Genomic DNA, 16,921 nt, shown 5'->3' on the forward strand with positions numbered 1-16,921 from the left:
GATTTTCTGAATATTTTGATATTTTTGCACCCTCAGATTTTCAAATAAATTTATTTCAGACAAATATTTTCCTATCCTTACAAACCATACATCAATCAATGGTAAGCTTTTTCAGCTTTCAGATGATGTATAAATCTCAATTAAAAAAAAATTACCTTATGACTTTGAGGTTTTGTAGTCCAGGGTCACATGTTTTATTTGATTTATTTTCCGTTGAAGCTTTATCAGGGTATAATTATAATTTAATGTAACCAATTTCAGTTTGTAGCAGCCAGGATTCAGCTCATAAATGTTTAGCAATAATGCTATTTTATATGTATAAAAAAGTCAGTTTTGCTAAAACTGTCGTACAATCACATTTCTAAAAATATTTACAGCACGCCAGTTGCGACATTTCTGCTATCCCTGTCATGTGAATCATTTCAACCGTTTCATGGAAAAGATCCGACTCAAAAGAGCGATTCATTCACGAACCGGACATCGCTAGTGGTCATGACTCATTAGTGGACGAGTAGGCTACAGACACACGCACACACACACACACACACACACACACACAGTGTACTCTTTTCAAGTAAAACAGTGTCCGTGTCCTGTAGAATGCGTAGAATCTTCGTACATTTAGTTTGTGCGTAGTTATCGCTCTTCTGTCTTTAGTATTTTTGTTCAGTAAACATGACGCTGAAAGTTTTTCGCCTGTTTTAAAGCAAGTTAGGGCGCCACTGGAGCCATCCGTCGCGAAGAACTTAAATGGAGTAAAATCAAAACGACCCACACAGACCGCTGTAAATCAGATTTGTTTCATTCATTTTGTTTAAAGACAATGTTTGTTTGGCGGAATTCACTTAAGTGACGTTTTAAAAGTTTTGTTTGTTTTGAAAGGATGAATTTTATCTTCTATATTATTCGCATAGGAGGTCAGAAGTACAGGAAACGTCCAACACTCCGAATCCACATGAAAGGAAAACGATGCGCATGACAACAGCCTGTGTAATTCCAGACTGACTCGAAGGTGTTCGCACCTAACTTACCTGTACTGATTCATTGTCAAGGGAGAGCGCTGCTGGCATGTCGAGAACGTTGTTGAGATGTTGAGCAGTGATGCGACAGACCACAAACTGCCAAATCACGCCTTTCTCACGCACACCTGTTTCAGCTGGTAGGCTCAGATTACAGGCAAATGGGTGATATTGTCTTGAATTTCTGTAATTGATTGAACTTATCTCAGGAAAAAAAACAAAACAAAACAAAAAATATATATATACACACACACACACACACACACACACACACACCAAATAACCCCACAAGAGTAGTAAAACCTGACATTTTTGACATTGTGGGGACCAGCCTGCAGTCCCCACGAGGGAAAAAAAAAATTAAAAATAGTAAATGATGTTTATCTGAAAGTTTAACAGTGCAAAAAAATAAAATTCTGTAAGGGGTAGGTTTAGGGTTAGGAGATAAAAATATCATTTGGTCAGTATAAAAGTAGTAGAAGTCTATGTAAAGTCTCCACAATTCACAGAAACAAATGTGTGTGTGTAAACAAAATGATATATATATATATAAATATGTATGTACGTTTGCATGCATGTATGTATATATATATATATATATTATATAAAAACTATTTGTAAGACCTATTAGATGTTTAATAAACTATTATAATAAAAAACATGAAATATATGTTAATAATTATCACGTCATTAATTTTTTACATTAATTTCGATGTTTATTTAATGTATCTTGCAAAAATGTTAAACTAGAAAATATAAAATTAGGGAATAGAAACAGCTCTTTTTGTTGGAGATGTAGTTGTGGTATTGTTTATTTACTAATCCATCATTTTATCAGCCAATCTCTGTTTTTTTTTTCTTTGTTGTGATACCTATAAGATACATTTAGTAAGATCAAATATCTTAGTGCATCACATTTAGTTGAAATTTGTAGTTTAGTTTGTCACCTTTTTTTAATTTTTAAAAGTTTTTTTCCTATTTAATTTTGACACGTATTGTTGAAATACATTTTTTTTTAATTATAAACTAAAAACAGCTCCTTTAAAATGTAGTTTCTGTCATTTTCTGAACAGAGAGAGCAGCTTCTTTTTGCAGATCATTTGTTGGAAAAGAAGTGGTGGTCTTATTTACTCATCAATCTTTTTATCAGCCCATTTAGTTTTTTTTTTCCTTTGTAGTGAGACCTATTAGATAGCTTTTGTTAACTATTATAACAAAGTTACTTTTAAACAAATGTTAAATGTTTAATTCAAATGTTTTTTTTCTTTGCCCATCTTATTACATAAAAAATTGTCTGTTTAATTTTGATATTTAATGATTATTGCAAACTTGACTGCAAATTATTAGAAAATAAAACTTATATTTTATTTTATTACTCATATTTTATACATTATTAACTCATAATGAAGCTCATTTCAAAATTCAATATTTTCTAAAGGATAAGCATCTCCTTGCACTGACTGTTTGTTTGAAAATAAGTAGTAGCTAGTTTATTTACTCATGTTGTTCAGTAAAACTAAAACTGATCTATTTACAGAGATGTTGCGCACAAGGTGAATTCACCTGGACAGCGAGAGACGATGCAGCTGGCTGTGGTGGCTTGTGGAGAGAGACATGGAGAAGCTGTCAACATGCTCAAGACCGCAGCAATGCTCAGCAGCCAAGCCTTGAGATTTCACATCTTTGCAGAGGAGCAGTTACACACCAGCATAAAAACAGCAGTCAGTATGAGCCAGTTGTCATTTCTGACATATGCATGCACATCTACAGTGGGTACGGAAAGTATTCAGACCTCCTTAAATTTTTCACTCTTTGTTATATTGCAGCCATTTGCTAAAATCATTTAAGTTAATTTTTTTTCCTCATTAATGTACACACAGCACCCCATATTGACAGAAAAACACAGAATCGTTGACATTTTTGCAGATTTATTAAAAAATAAAAACTGAAATATCACATGGTCCTAAGTATTCAGACCCTTTGCTCAGTATTTAGTAGAAGCACCCTTTTGATCTAATACAGCAAAATTTAAGGGGGTCTGAATACTTTCCGTACCCACTGTATGTTGTTTCACAAGAATGTGCATGTGTTTCCAACATTAAAGGGAATACATGTCATTTTAAATGGTCAATGTAATTTCTCCAAATCTGTTCTGATGAAGAAACAAACTCATCTACATCTTGTATGGCCTGAGGATTAGTCAATTTTCAGCAAATTTTCATTTTTGGGTGACCTATTCCTTTAATCTGCTACTAAACTGTTGAGAAACTGTATAAAGAGATGAAAGATTTACTCTTTTCCAATGCATTTTCCACTTGTACAGCTGGATTCCTGGCCAGCTTTCATCCGAGCAAAATTCAGCTATGTTGTTCACTCCATTTCATTCCCCCATGAGAACCATGAAGAGTGGAGTCAGCTTTTCAAGCCATGTGCATCACAGAGACTCTTCTTACCAGTGAGTAATACTGCAATTTAAAGTTTAGTTTAAAATATCTACAACTATTTTAAGCAAAAGCTGATTTTTTTGGCTTATGTCGTTTAAAAAAAAGGTTACAGTGATTGCACTAGAAAATGCTGCTTTCCTTTTGTAAGATGTCAAAAAATTCATATTACTCTTTTCTGAAATAGCAATGTTATTTTTCTAAAAATAGAAAATGAATTTGCAGTTTGACAAACTATTTGCGATTCCATTCTTCTCTCTACAGATGATGCTGAAGGAGGTGGACTCCTTACTCTACGTGGACACCGATGTCCTCTTCCTGCAGCCTGTAGAGCTGATCTGGGACATGTTGACGCACTTCAACTCCACACAGTTAGTAGCCATGGCACCAGAGCATGATTGCCGCGGATTGCCTGGTGTAGTCGCTTCTCCCGGCATTCGTATTATGGAAAAACTGGCATCAACTCTGGCGTCATGCTGATGAATTTGACCCGGATGCGAATGACACAATTCAAAGTGAGATTAAAGGGCCGGACCCTAAACTTTCTTCCTTTATATGAGGGCTGATGTACCTGGACAGAGCTATTCGTGCTCAATCTGGATGTCGCCATCTTGTTTCAAAGGCAAACATGTTTTGGCCAATCATGTGGGCTGCAAATGTCATGTGACATTCTATATTACTATATTAAAACACCTACCATCAAACAGAAATAATTTTTTTTTTATATAAAATTTAAAAAGAATATAATTCATATAAAAATACAAAACACAAATAAAATATCAAAAATAAAAAGATTTAATAATAATAATAAATAATATTTACCCAAGTAATATAAAGATATATATTTTAAGTTTGGGCTTGGTAAGATTTCTGAAAAATATTATGAAAGAAGTCTCTTGTGCTCATCCAGGTTACATTTTAATAAAAAAACACAGTAAAAACAGTATTATTGTGAAATATCACTTCAATTTAATATAAATGTTTTCTATTTTAATATATTTTAAAACAAATTATTCTTGTGACGGCAATGCTGAATTTTCAGCAGCCATTAAATCAGCCTTCAGTGTCACATGATCCTTCTGAAATCATTCTAATATGCTGATTTAGTGCTCAAGAAACATTTCATATTATTATCGGTGTTGAAAACGGTTGTGCTACTTATTTAAATACATTCGAGTAAAATATGTGCAAAACATCTATTTATCTATTTATGACCATGTTAATGTTTTTTTTTTAACATGTAATTACATTTGAGTCCAGAAGAGGGGGGTAAAGGTCTCTTTACGCATTACAAAACTCTTTTTCTTTTTTTCGCTCTGCATGGACAGAATGGCATGACTTCTGTTGGTCTGCACTGGGACGAGCTTCTAATGCCTCTGTTACAGGAATACAAGCTTAACATAACCTGGGGTGATCAAGATCTGATCAATATCATCTTCCATTACAATCCAGGTAAGCCTTTCTGGATTTCGTCCATTCCTTATAGTTTTATTCCCTTTCAAGTCTCTATAACATATGTGTGTGTTCACCCAGAGATGGTATTTACCTTCCCCTGCCACTGGAACTACCGTCCTGACCACTGCATCTATGGCAGCAACTGCATCCTGGCAGAGGAAGAGGGTGTTTTAATGCTACATGGCAACAGAGGAGTGTCTCACAGCGACAAACAGCTAGCCTTCCAGGCTGTGTATGACGCTTTCAAACATGTAAGTTGTATTATTTTAGAGGGGATTTGTTAGTTGCTAGTTTTTACTTTTGTTTTTTTTCCCCCATCCATTCCAAAGCTAATAAATCAACTCTTTACTATTTTCTGGCAGTACATATTTGGAGAGGATTTCATAAAATCATTCTTGTTACCTCTGGAGGAGGCGCTGAACGGAACCACTCACACATACGGTGGGAAAGTTAGTCATTTCTTTACCAGAGGACTTGGAATGTCTGTAAGGAAGATCCAGAAAATGCTTCCAGCAGGTGGCTGAGCTGTAATGTTGTTGCTGAATAATGACAGAAATGTATTCTCCGAGACAGGATACGAGTGTCGCTGCTCTTCCATTTGAATCTGTGCAATATTAGTAGAATGGGTTGAATGATGAAATGTGAATTTAAACTGATATTTCTTTTTTATCCTAGTTAAAGGGACAGTAAAAAATAAATAAATAAATACAAATAAAAAGTCATTATTTAGCCAAATGTCATTCCAAATCTGAACGACTTAATTTCCAGAAACAAATAAGGTAAATTGTTGTGACGACTGTTATGCTTCTTTTGTGGTGCTTTTGGATGTACTGTTTCTTTAAGACTGATACTGAATGTACGGCAAGAGGTCATAGCATAAATTGGAAAATACTTGAAAGTGTAAATATCGTGTTCATTTTACATAATGTTCATATGTAATAACAATATATATCACTAATTAGACTTTGTGACCATCACTTTTCATTCCCCACTGAAGAATTACTGGAGCAATAATGAAAAAATATTAAAGGTAAAGTTCACCTAAAAATGAAATTTTGCTGAAAATGTACTCACCCTCAGGCCATCCAAGATGTAGATGAGTTGTTTCTTTACTGGAACAGATTTGGAGATATGTAGCATTACATCACTTGCTCAGCAATGGATCCTCTGCAGTGAATGGGTGCCGTCAGAATGAGAGTCCAAACAGCTGATAAAAGCATCACAATAATCCACAAGTAATCCACACGACTCCAGTCCATCAGTTAACGTCTTATAAAAAGCTACGTGTTTGTAAGAAACCAATCCATCATTATGATGTTTTTAACTTCACTTGCTTCTGGCCAAAATAGGAGTCTATAATCCATAATAATGCTTCCTCCATTAAAAAAAACTTGGATGGCCTGAAGGGTAAGTAAATTATCAGTTAATTTTCATTTTTGGGCGAACTATTCTTTTAAACCTATCATTTTAAAACCAAATAAATCACAGAAAGGATTTAGTACAAGCTACAAACAACAAACTGAAAATGTGGAGTTTAGATTATTTTTTAGAAATTTACATAAAGCTGATAGAACATTTCTGCAATTGACTGGATAAAATAAAATAAACACCTGCTTCTAAACTGTCAGATTTTTTTTTAATACAAAAAAAAAAGTTACAAATTTCCTCCACCAGGGAGCAGCATTGATTCAGGTTTTTATAAAAACGGGCAGTGTCAGAGTGATTACAGTGGCTTTGTTCTGTGATCACATAACACAACAGTAAATACTGAACCACATCCAAACAATATTTTCTTCATCTCATAACAGGCTGAGACATACTTATTTGCAAAGTGAAAAACTGACGTAAATTTAAAACACTACTAAGTTATAGCTCTTGGAGCACAAAAAAAAGAGGAAATGGCCCTGGGAAGTTCTGTAATGAGATCAACGATCAAAATATCATTACTTGGCAACCCTTAAAGCAGTAGTTGTTAATGACACAAGGAAGACCTAACTCATTTATAATATAGAAGCTGACATGCATACAGTCCATTTGAAGCATCAGCAACCTGTGCTTGAAGGCCGCGATGACTTCACAGACTACAGAACACAATGAGGAGACTGATGTCATGTTTCATAGTTACATCTCATGGATCAATGTAGCAGCAAATAATCCATGCCTGGACCACCTGAGGCCATCACAAGAGCTGATTTACAAGAATGTGCAGGTCAAAGGCTAGACCGGATAGAACAATAATGAGGGCCTGTAGGTGGTCATCCTCTTGTATCTGATGACCAGGATGATGATTCTAGAAATCTATATTCCCAACATTTAAAGAGGGAAAAGATTGTGGGGAGTTGTCTGTATCAAGTTTCATCAATTCACTGCTTTTATGAAAATAAACACAGTATTACAGGCCGCACTGCAAAATAATGTTTAAAAAAGTACTACTACTACTGCTACTACTAATAAAATCAATCAATAAAAATTCAAAAGGAAAACATTTGCCTTTTTTATGTTAACTGATCTTCTGATATTATGATACTGATTTCTGTAATTTTATTTGTTTTTAATACTAACACTTATAATAACAACAACAACAACAACAACAACAACAATAATAATACTTTAAAATGACGTTATCCTTAATTGTTTTATCTTAAGGACCTTAAGAATTTATTACAAAAGACTAATAGGATTTAAATAATCCTATTATTATTATTATTATTATTATTATTATTATTATTATTATTACTACTACTACTACTACTAGTACTATTTTAACATTTTGATTGGAGAAAAAAGTAAATTAGACGCAAGTTAACAATTCGACTAATTTTTTCCTGGAAATGAAGTTTTGGAATTATAGTTGGGTGAATAAACAATTATATTTTATTTTATTTATTAAAAATGAGCTATAATAATTAGTAAATGACAGCAGGGGACACTGCAAGAAAGGCATACACTCAAATAATGTAGTGATAAATAAACAAACAAACAAAAACAAATAAATAACCACTCAAAAGTTTACTTTATGACATTGTGATAAAAACTATGAATTTCATGATTTAAACCTAAAAAAAACAAACAAATTTTAATACTAATATATGTTTAATACTAATATACTGAGATATCAGAAGTGATATGACCCAGTTCATTTGTTAAATCTTTTTTTAAAACAAAACACCATTTATTGGCATCTTCTTTCATAGCATGCCATTATGCTTTTTACATCCGTTCACTCTTATCACTTCAGTTCATAGACAGTAGATTAACATTGAGTCTAAAACAAAAAATCTGAGGGTCTATTGTCCATTTCCTCATGTGTGTGTCCTCCATTGAACCCTGCCAGTCTGAATCAGACCCTCGTTTACAATGGGTCCTCTATCTTTGCTTTCCTTTCCATCATTTCTCCCTTGGACAATATTTACCTCAAGTGGCAACAAATAGATGTTTTTTCAGCTCGACAGAAAAGCAGCCTGAGATTTGGTGAAAGAGACCTTATCTCTCATTCCCATTTCCCCCCAGTGAGCTTTTCAATTAGGTAATTACGGTCATGTGAAAGAAGACTCGGCAGAGAGCCCCGCTGCATTGTGGGAGCACCTGTCCCCCACAGACGCCAATTACCTGGCACATGAACCGTCCCCATTGTGTGGGTGCTCAGAGGGGTCCGAGTCTGCAGGAAATGCAAACACTGCCAATGCGGCGTCTAATCAATGGGCGAGCGGTGGCTGTGAAACAGGTACACAGGAAGAGAAATAAATGAGCAGGCTGCTTTTCTCACTTGCTTATTTATGCATTTGTATTCAGATTGAAAGCGCACAAACTCACAGTGAAGCTTAGAAACACATTGCAGGACTCAACACTAGACTATGAATTTAATCACAATATTCCCTTTGCTATGGGCATTTTGGGGTGCCATATTCTTCACTCAAAAATAAAAACAGTGTCCTTTACTCACCTTCATGTCATTCCAAACCTGAGTTTCTTTCTTCTGTGGGACACAAGACAATATTTGAAAAATGTTCACATAATTCAATGTGGTGCAATATTTTTTGAACTCAGTTTACTGAAGTGTTAGTTTGCCAAATATGGATTGAAGTATCAATACGTTCAACATCCAAATAAGTTTTAGTTAGTTGGATTAAATTTATTGGCACTCCTAGTTTCTACAAATAAAAAAAAAAGCAACTAAAATAATTACAGTGAATTACATTTCATAATTCCAGTCATTTTAGGAGCTGATTGTTTTTCAAGGATCCCAGTTTTTTAATAAACAAATTTACATTACTCTTCCAGCTGTTCGCAGTTTACTGAATAGGGATTGTAAAAATATTGTTTTACTCAATTTCTGCCTGGTAAAATATTTTAGAGCTTGGCTTAACTAGAATGAATATTACTAAGAAGAAAAAAGAAAAAAAAAAAGAAAACAATACTTGTAAAATTAGACTACTTCATATTGGCACCAAAGATCTACCAACTTTGGTGAAACACTGCCCAGATCAGGTTGGAAGACCACCAAACCAGCTTAAGATGGTTTAAGCGTTTTATTTTTTTTTTTTAAGAGAGTTTTTGACTGAATACCTTTTGAAGCTTTAATAAATCATTTAAAAATGAAAAAGCCTTGAAGGTAAATCTTGGTATTATCTAAATAGTCAGGGTTCGATAACAGCATCTGCATTTTTCATTCAAATCATTATTGTTGGACCACTGAACTTTTACTTCTTAATTCAAAAAAGTAATCAGATTACTTTTTTGTAATCTGAAACTAGCAAAAGGAAAGCTTTAAAGTGAATTCAATACAAAAACAATAAAGAACAAAGATTCACCGAACATTGCATTAAAAAAAAAAGAAAAAAAAAGAAAAAGAAATAAATGACTGAGCGCACAGCAGATCATAAATAGAGCTAAATTAGACTAAGCGAGACCTTGAGTGGGCACAATCATCATGAGGGGAACAAGAAACAACCAACAATGAACAGACAAAAAAAAAAAAATTCAAAATAAGACAAGACAAATAAACCTGCATCTCTTACTGCAGAAAACACCCAGAAACCAAAAGAAATACATCAGCGATGAAGCCATTTCCTGTGATATGTATCACAAACGTCACTTTTATTCATCACTCTGCTACTGAATATATGTGCTTCTGGTGACCTGAATAGACATCTCTTCTCTCTTACTCTATGTGAAGCGAGACACCTTCTGTCTCCCAAGTGAGCCAATTTACGCTCGAGTCCACTTCTTCATTGTGTGCTGCATCGATTCAGTTTTAACTCTTTTCCTTGATAAAGAAGCCCAGTGACTGCATCTCTTACTGCAGAAAACACCCAGAAACCAAAAGAAATACATCAGCGATGAAGCCATTTCCTGTGATATGTATCACAAACGTCACTTTTATTCATCACTCTGCTACTGAATATATGTGCTTCTGGTGACCTGAATAGACATCTCTTCTCTCTTACTCTATGTGAAGCGAGACACCTTCTGTCTCCCAAGTGAGCCAATTTACGCTCGAGTCCACTTCTTCATTGTGTGCTGCATCGATTCAGTTTTAACTCTTTTCCTTGATAAAGAAGCCCAGTGAGCTGGATGCAGATGTCTGCAGGGTGAAATGGCAATTCAATGAAATTTCATTCAGGAAATGAGAGCGAAACTCAACCTGTGGGCTTCAAAGTGGCAAAACATGTCAGTCAGCTGCCCATAGGGTGATTCAAATCATTATTTAAGTGTATGTCAATGAAGAGAACATACTGGTGTGAGATTAAAAGTCTGCAACAAACCCGCCTTTACATTTGTTATATTACACTAATGGAAATTATTTTTTGTTGTTGATAAAGGAGAGGAGACAATTCCTTTAAGATACTAAGAGTAAATATTGGTGCTGTGGTTGGTATGGTACCTGAGCAGAGGAAAATACCAAGGACATCTTCAGGGAGACAGACACACTTTGATCCGAGTTAAAGCTGAGAGGCACTAGGTTTGACAAGTTATATAACTTTCACTTTTGTGACTTAGTTTGTGACTGACTGTGTGTAACTTGTGGCTGGGAGAATGGAAGAGGAAAGAGAGAGAAAAATTGACCTAATCAACATGATTAAAAGTCCAAAATGAAATTGCAGTGAAACAATGTTAATGGGTAATGAATAAAAATGTGATGTTCACGCCCTTGTTAAATGAAATCAAAATGGAAAGTTATAGTTTGGTACACTAATGGTAATTTTCCACCATTTTCTAACACATTTTTGCCTTTTGCAGTTATATAAAGGTGTAGTTTATAATTTCCATTTATAACCACTTCATTTAAAGGAAAAAAAATGCAAGACATAAAAAAATATATAATATAATATAATATAATATAATATATAACAAAAATGATCACAAAGTGAAACTGCAAAAATAATAATAAAAATTTAAAAAAAAGTTTTCAAACAGGTTTCCTGAACTCTCCACCTTTCTAACACTGGCGAAATAGACAGTTTACTTATTTTTTTTTTTTTACTTATTACTATTATTTTTTATTATGCATAAATATTCTATTTAATCACTCCATTATTATGAGCTCATAAAACCTGAATTAATAAATTGTCTATTTTTTATTATAATTCTTAATTTTAAATGATTTTTAATTAAATGGAACAAAGCTGTAACTAGGGCAGCAACCTTCAAAAGTACATTTTTGTATCTTAATGGTACATATTAGTACAGTTCTGCCCAACTGACAGCTGTTGTACCATTTTTCTGAGAGTGAGGCATATCACATCACAAGACACTACAATCACCTTCCCAAACATCATCTACCCAATTGGTTTTCAAACCATTAAACCTTAAATGCACTTTGGTAAAAGCAACATCATTTAAACTCAGTCAAGCGAATGGTGTTATGAACACAAAGTATAATCATGTTTGATTTCTGTGGATACATGTGAGGGGTGCACAGGTTCAAAAAGTGCTGTGCTTGCCAAAACGGTGAGCATTTGCGTGATTCATAGGATCATTTAAAAGAAAAAACCCACTGTAAATGTACACGTGCTCTCATAGTGACTCAGACCCTTTTCATCTTCACGTTAGGCAAAGGTAATTAAACTGTCAATTTTGCATTTCAAAAACGCAGCAGTCACCACATTCCCCTAACGTCGAGGAATATCTGTCATTTGCGATGACTTCTGAATGGTTCATTTCCTTTTCTGAACCTTTGATTTGTGCGAAGACCCATGTTAATAAAGCACCCCCTCCCCTCACGCTCTTCCACATGCTGTCTCAAAATGAACATCTCCAATTAGACACAAGCAATCATTCATTTGATGACTTACTGCTTACATTCATTGTTGCAATCTGCATGAGACAATTCGTCGTACCTTGTGGGAAATCTAACTCTTAATCACTGTATGAGAATAATTACACCTCCTATGCGTTTATGCTGATAAACTCATAATTTGGCACTGTGAGCTTCGGCTTCATCAAATTTAAGACCAGACAGATTAAAAACAGATAAAACCGCAACCCGAATCATAAAAAACGTCAAGAATAATGAATTCACTGTCATTCAAAACACTTGAGTTAGCAGCTAGCGCTAGCGCTAGCTTAGCTTTGTATTTAGATATTTTGTTCCTCAATGCGATTGACTCAAGCACACAAACAATAACATGAGACTTGAGGGGATTTCTGTGTTCGTTTGTGCCGGGATACAAAGCCTAAAAGGCCTTTGTTTCCATACCGTACGCTACTATGCTACCGTCTCCCCCCTCATTAAATTAGAAATGAATAGGAAACAATTGAGCTATAATTGATAGGCCTCTCCGTTCGTTCTCCTCACAGACTCTCTTTATCAGCCACGTAGTGACAAAAATCACAATGGCTGTCTTCTCCGCCACCTTTTCAGTTCATTCAGGCTTGGACTGGTACCATTGTTCTGGCCCGGGCCTGATAAGGCACCGATAATGTTAACCGGTTATCGCATTTGCAGAAAAGAGGGCAAAATAAAAGACCCGAGACAGCCGGCGAATTAGCGACTTTGATGAATCGTCGGTTTGAACATGAGAGATTAGCATACTGATTGGACTGATTATTTGTAATTACAGTTGGAAGTGAAAGCGGGCCGCGCCGGATAGCACTCGTTTCTGTTCCAAGCAACTGAAATTGTGAGCTTTGTAATGACGTTGAATTAATCTTTCTTATCCTCCTCGCCAGGTTAAAATTATTGCAAATCAGGGTTTTTGTTTGAAAAATTTAATTGTGAAACGGCAGCAGACGGTTTTTCCCGAGTACATACTTCAGGGTCTTCTCCGGGGTGGACACATGGCAGCATCTTGAGATATGCGATAAGGGAAATCTACATGAATTTGGGCAAGCGTTTTCACCCGAGGTACAGCGAGTGTCCTTCAAAGCCATCTGCTAGCATTTGCACCACCTAATTAATTTGTCCTTCACAGGATGTGTTGGTACAGGCAGGGGAATACAGATCCTGACAGATGCTGAACACAAGACAGTCCCGATGCTCGGGGGGATGCTATGCGCCATCTAGAGAATATCGAGACACCTAGCAAGTTTAATCAATCATGATAGTGCATGAAGTTGTTTTGAAGAAAGAGAAACTCAAGCTGAGGTAAAAAACTGGGCCTTCAGCATTGGGTACATTTACATAATATTACATTTCTTACACAGACGACTAGCAGCAATCATTTCTTTGTACATTCTAGATGAATGATGTTTAGTTGAGGATGTCAACTGAAATCACAGCCCCTATCATCTCAGATACCACTAGGGAAACTGGCCAAGAGCATTATCATATATCACAGTCTGTAAACAAGCTCTGCCTGTAGCACAAACCAGTGCAGATTGCATCTCCTGGATCCATTTATAGACACTCCCATCTCCAATGCTTCAAAAGAACCACGACAGATGACATTAGAGTCAACAGAAAGAGGAAAATCAAGTCTGCCGTTCATCTTGCAAGTTGTTGGAAAAGCTCTGCTTTCCATTGGGATTTGGTAGACATTTGTTTATAAGGTGTAATTCTGGCATCTGAAATGCACATTAGTAACAGAATTCTAACACGTTTTTAATCCATGAAATTAATTAAATGTTAAATGCAATCACATTAAACTGATTTGGAATTATGATGGTTGACATTGTGGTTGATATTTGGCATTATACAACATTAAAGTCCTCAAAAACGCTGATTCAAGTAGCTGAATTCAGAATAGCATACTACTCTTATTATTTATGTCATGTCTTCGAGCCGGTCTCATGAAAATGCGTATCAATTGCACAATTATTATTTTTTTTTTTTTGTGCAGAAACGGACTTTGGCGTGCATACGATACGCACTTTGTTGGCGTGCATATAATACATATTTTGGTGTACATATAATACGCACCTACCCCACACCCCTAAACCTACTAATTGCATATCATATGCACGCCAAAGTTCATTTTTACATATAAACAGTACACCAAATAGAAACAGAATTCATGAAACATTCATGAGATCGGGTTGTGTCTTCATGTGACAGAAATAGTAAAAGTAGTATGCTAGTGTGCTATTCAGAATTCAGCTACTGTTTTTATGAATGAGTCATTGAATCATTTACTCAACCTATTTGTTCAAAACACTGATTCATTTATTTACCAAAGCCGAATCTTCAAAATGAATAAAAACTGTCATCGTTACATAATCATATAATTTTTATTTATCTGGAACAAACACATGCTATAAAACGATCTTACAATATACTATTATATAGATTCATACTAAAACTGTCACTGTTAAGGTGCTCAAAATATCTATACAATAGAAAAACGTAACTATACAGGTATATTTATAAAATAAAGGATTCGTAAAGATTTTAACATTTCTAAAGCTGTGCATTCAAATACCTTAACTTTTTAGGTCCTGTGGTATTTCAACATCTCCACATGTCAAAAACATACGTGAAACCGTTACATATGAACACCTACAAATAATAATGAGATCAGACTGAAATATCAAACTCAAATGGGTTTAATCATTACAAAATTACTTTTAAAGGGGTCATATGATGCGATTTCAAGTTTTCCTTTCTCTTTGGAGTGTTACAAGCTCTTGGTGCATAAAGAAGATCTGTATCTTTAAAATAGCATCATATGACCCCTTTAAGTTCACTCAGATCTAGTTCACAGAGGTCAAAACATAATTTTTAGATGGCAGATATTAATATTACAGACATGGAGACTGAACCATGTTTTGGTGCAATATATCATCAGATTCAGAATAAGAAAAATTAAGGAATAGTAAAGGTTTAAATTAAACTGACACACAGATCAGAGTATACATTCATGCAACCGCGCACACACATACGCTAGTTCTCAATCTCTGTATCTAGGTCTTGCTATATTTGCCCAGTTTTGCTTTCCACAGCACTTTTTCTGAATAATTACTCCCTTTTGAGTTATGAGCAATACTCCCAGCAAATGCACTGGTTTTTAGAAAGAAACATTCAGCGTATTGAGGTCAGAAGAAGCCTAGAGATTATGTCTATGCAGATACATGATTACATTTCTGCATTTATAATAGCTGCAATGAGACTCAAATGGATAAGAAGTGGAAAACACCAAAGAACTTTTCATATGTCACAAGTCCTGGTTTTGTTTTTAGAGAACAGCTGCTTTCAAAAGACAATTTACTCTAATGAATGGCACATCATCTTAATATTGCAGTGCATTACAGGCTGTCATTAAAATGGAGGAAAAACCTTCTCATTTACTCTAATAAATTGAGCAGAAGATGGAGTGGAAGTCAAAAATAACTCGCACCTCAACCCTTAGTTCAACCAGTTTACAAGACGCCTCCTTTCATGACAGCCTGAGGTCAATGAAACATAATGATGATATTAAACAATCTCTGCTTACATGCTTTTAATACATTATCTAATAATAAAATGAACATGTGAATAGACTCATCTTGCCTCAGGCCAATAATGAACCAGCGTCTAGTCCGAACAAGATGCAGGTATCAATTACGTGGTGAATTTACTAGCTTGACAGAAAAGATTCTAATTTGATAATGAACGAAATAGACGGCACATAGAAACACAATCACTTTACAAGCTAGATAAGAGAAGAACAGTTTATAAAGGATTTGAGTAGGTGGAATAATGAATTGAGAAAAAAATACAGATAGTCAAATGGAAGGGGATTTGAAGCATGATCCACTAAAACAACCCAGAGAACTTACCTATATATGTACTATGAGTATGATGGAAGATCTGCATTCCCTCAATTCATTTTCACTCCATTGCCAGTCCCAAAATAGAGCAGTTGGCAAATAGGTGCAGCAACACACCTGATTCTTAGTGTGCCCTAAATCCTTCTCTTTCACTTGGTCTTGCTTTCTTTTTCTCAAATGGTGCTAGAACTTTCTCAGAACTAACTTAACATTTTGCAGCCAATTTTTGCAATTACTTTTAATCAACAAAATAAAAACCAGTGCTCCTCAAGTTCACACACAAGGTCTTAGCAGACAGGTGTAGCCCATCACATTAACTATGGACATGTTTGATGACATCACAATTTGCAGTAGCCCCTCACTGTGGAACACAAGATCCAGGGGGCGTGGTTGGAGCCACATCTAGGGGGTGGAGATTGGTAAGTTAAGGGGTGGAGATGGGTGGGTTTAGGGATCGGGGGTGGAGACGGGTAGGTTTAGGTATATGTAAGGTGGGAGGAGTTGGATCTGGATCCAACCACGCCCCCTGGATCTTGTGTTCTGCAGTGAGGACCATCTCACAATTTGGGCAAATTAGAGCATTCTGGGAAATTAAGTGTTCTTCCAACACTTCAAAAATGGCCATAAAATGATTCACAGGTTATATACAAATTGTTGTAGAATATATTTACCCCGTATGTTGTGTGTATGATAACATTTATCATAACGTTGACATGAAAATATTTTTTTTAAATGTTAAAAATAAAATGTTAAGTTGGGTGCACACTGTACAATTTTGGCCTCAATTTGGCTGTCTAAATGCAAAACATTCCTCTTATC

The 16,921-nt window shown here is 35.2% G+C and overlaps 1 protein-coding gene and 1 long non-coding RNA gene across 2 annotated transcripts; one reads left to right on the top strand and one right to left on the bottom strand.

The window, feature by feature from the left end:
- Positions 1-484: 484 nt before the first annotated feature.
- On the top strand, positions 485-5,439 carry gxylt1b (glucoside xylosyltransferase 1b). Its single transcript, XM_016443060.1, is given in 8 exon segments — positions 485-511; positions 2,557-2,740; positions 3,343-3,474; positions 3,725-3,854; positions 3,857-3,975; positions 4,789-4,912; positions 4,994-5,166; positions 5,278-5,439. Coding segments are annotated over 7 exon segments (981 nt in total). The 5' UTR covers positions 485-511; positions 2,557-2,599.
- A 2,542-nt stretch (positions 5,440-7,981) lies between these two features.
- On the bottom strand, positions 7,982-16,387 carry LOC107655581 (uncharacterized). Its single transcript, XR_001630458.1, has 3 exons — positions 16,112-16,387; positions 8,859-8,891; positions 7,982-8,628 (listed from the first exon to the last, which is right to left on the bottom strand). It is a non-coding gene; the product is annotated as an uncharacterized LOC107655581 (long non-coding RNA).
- Between the last annotated feature and the right edge of the window lie 534 nt (positions 16,388-16,921).

The sequence above is a fragment of the Sinocyclocheilus anshuiensis genome, unplaced genomic scaffold, assembly GCF_001515605.1.
Source record: "Sinocyclocheilus anshuiensis isolate Anshui unplaced genomic scaffold, SAMN03320099.WGS_v1.1 scaffold916, whole genome shotgun sequence".
Lineage (NCBI taxonomy): Eukaryota > Metazoa > Chordata > Actinopteri > Cypriniformes > Cyprinidae > Sinocyclocheilus > Sinocyclocheilus anshuiensis.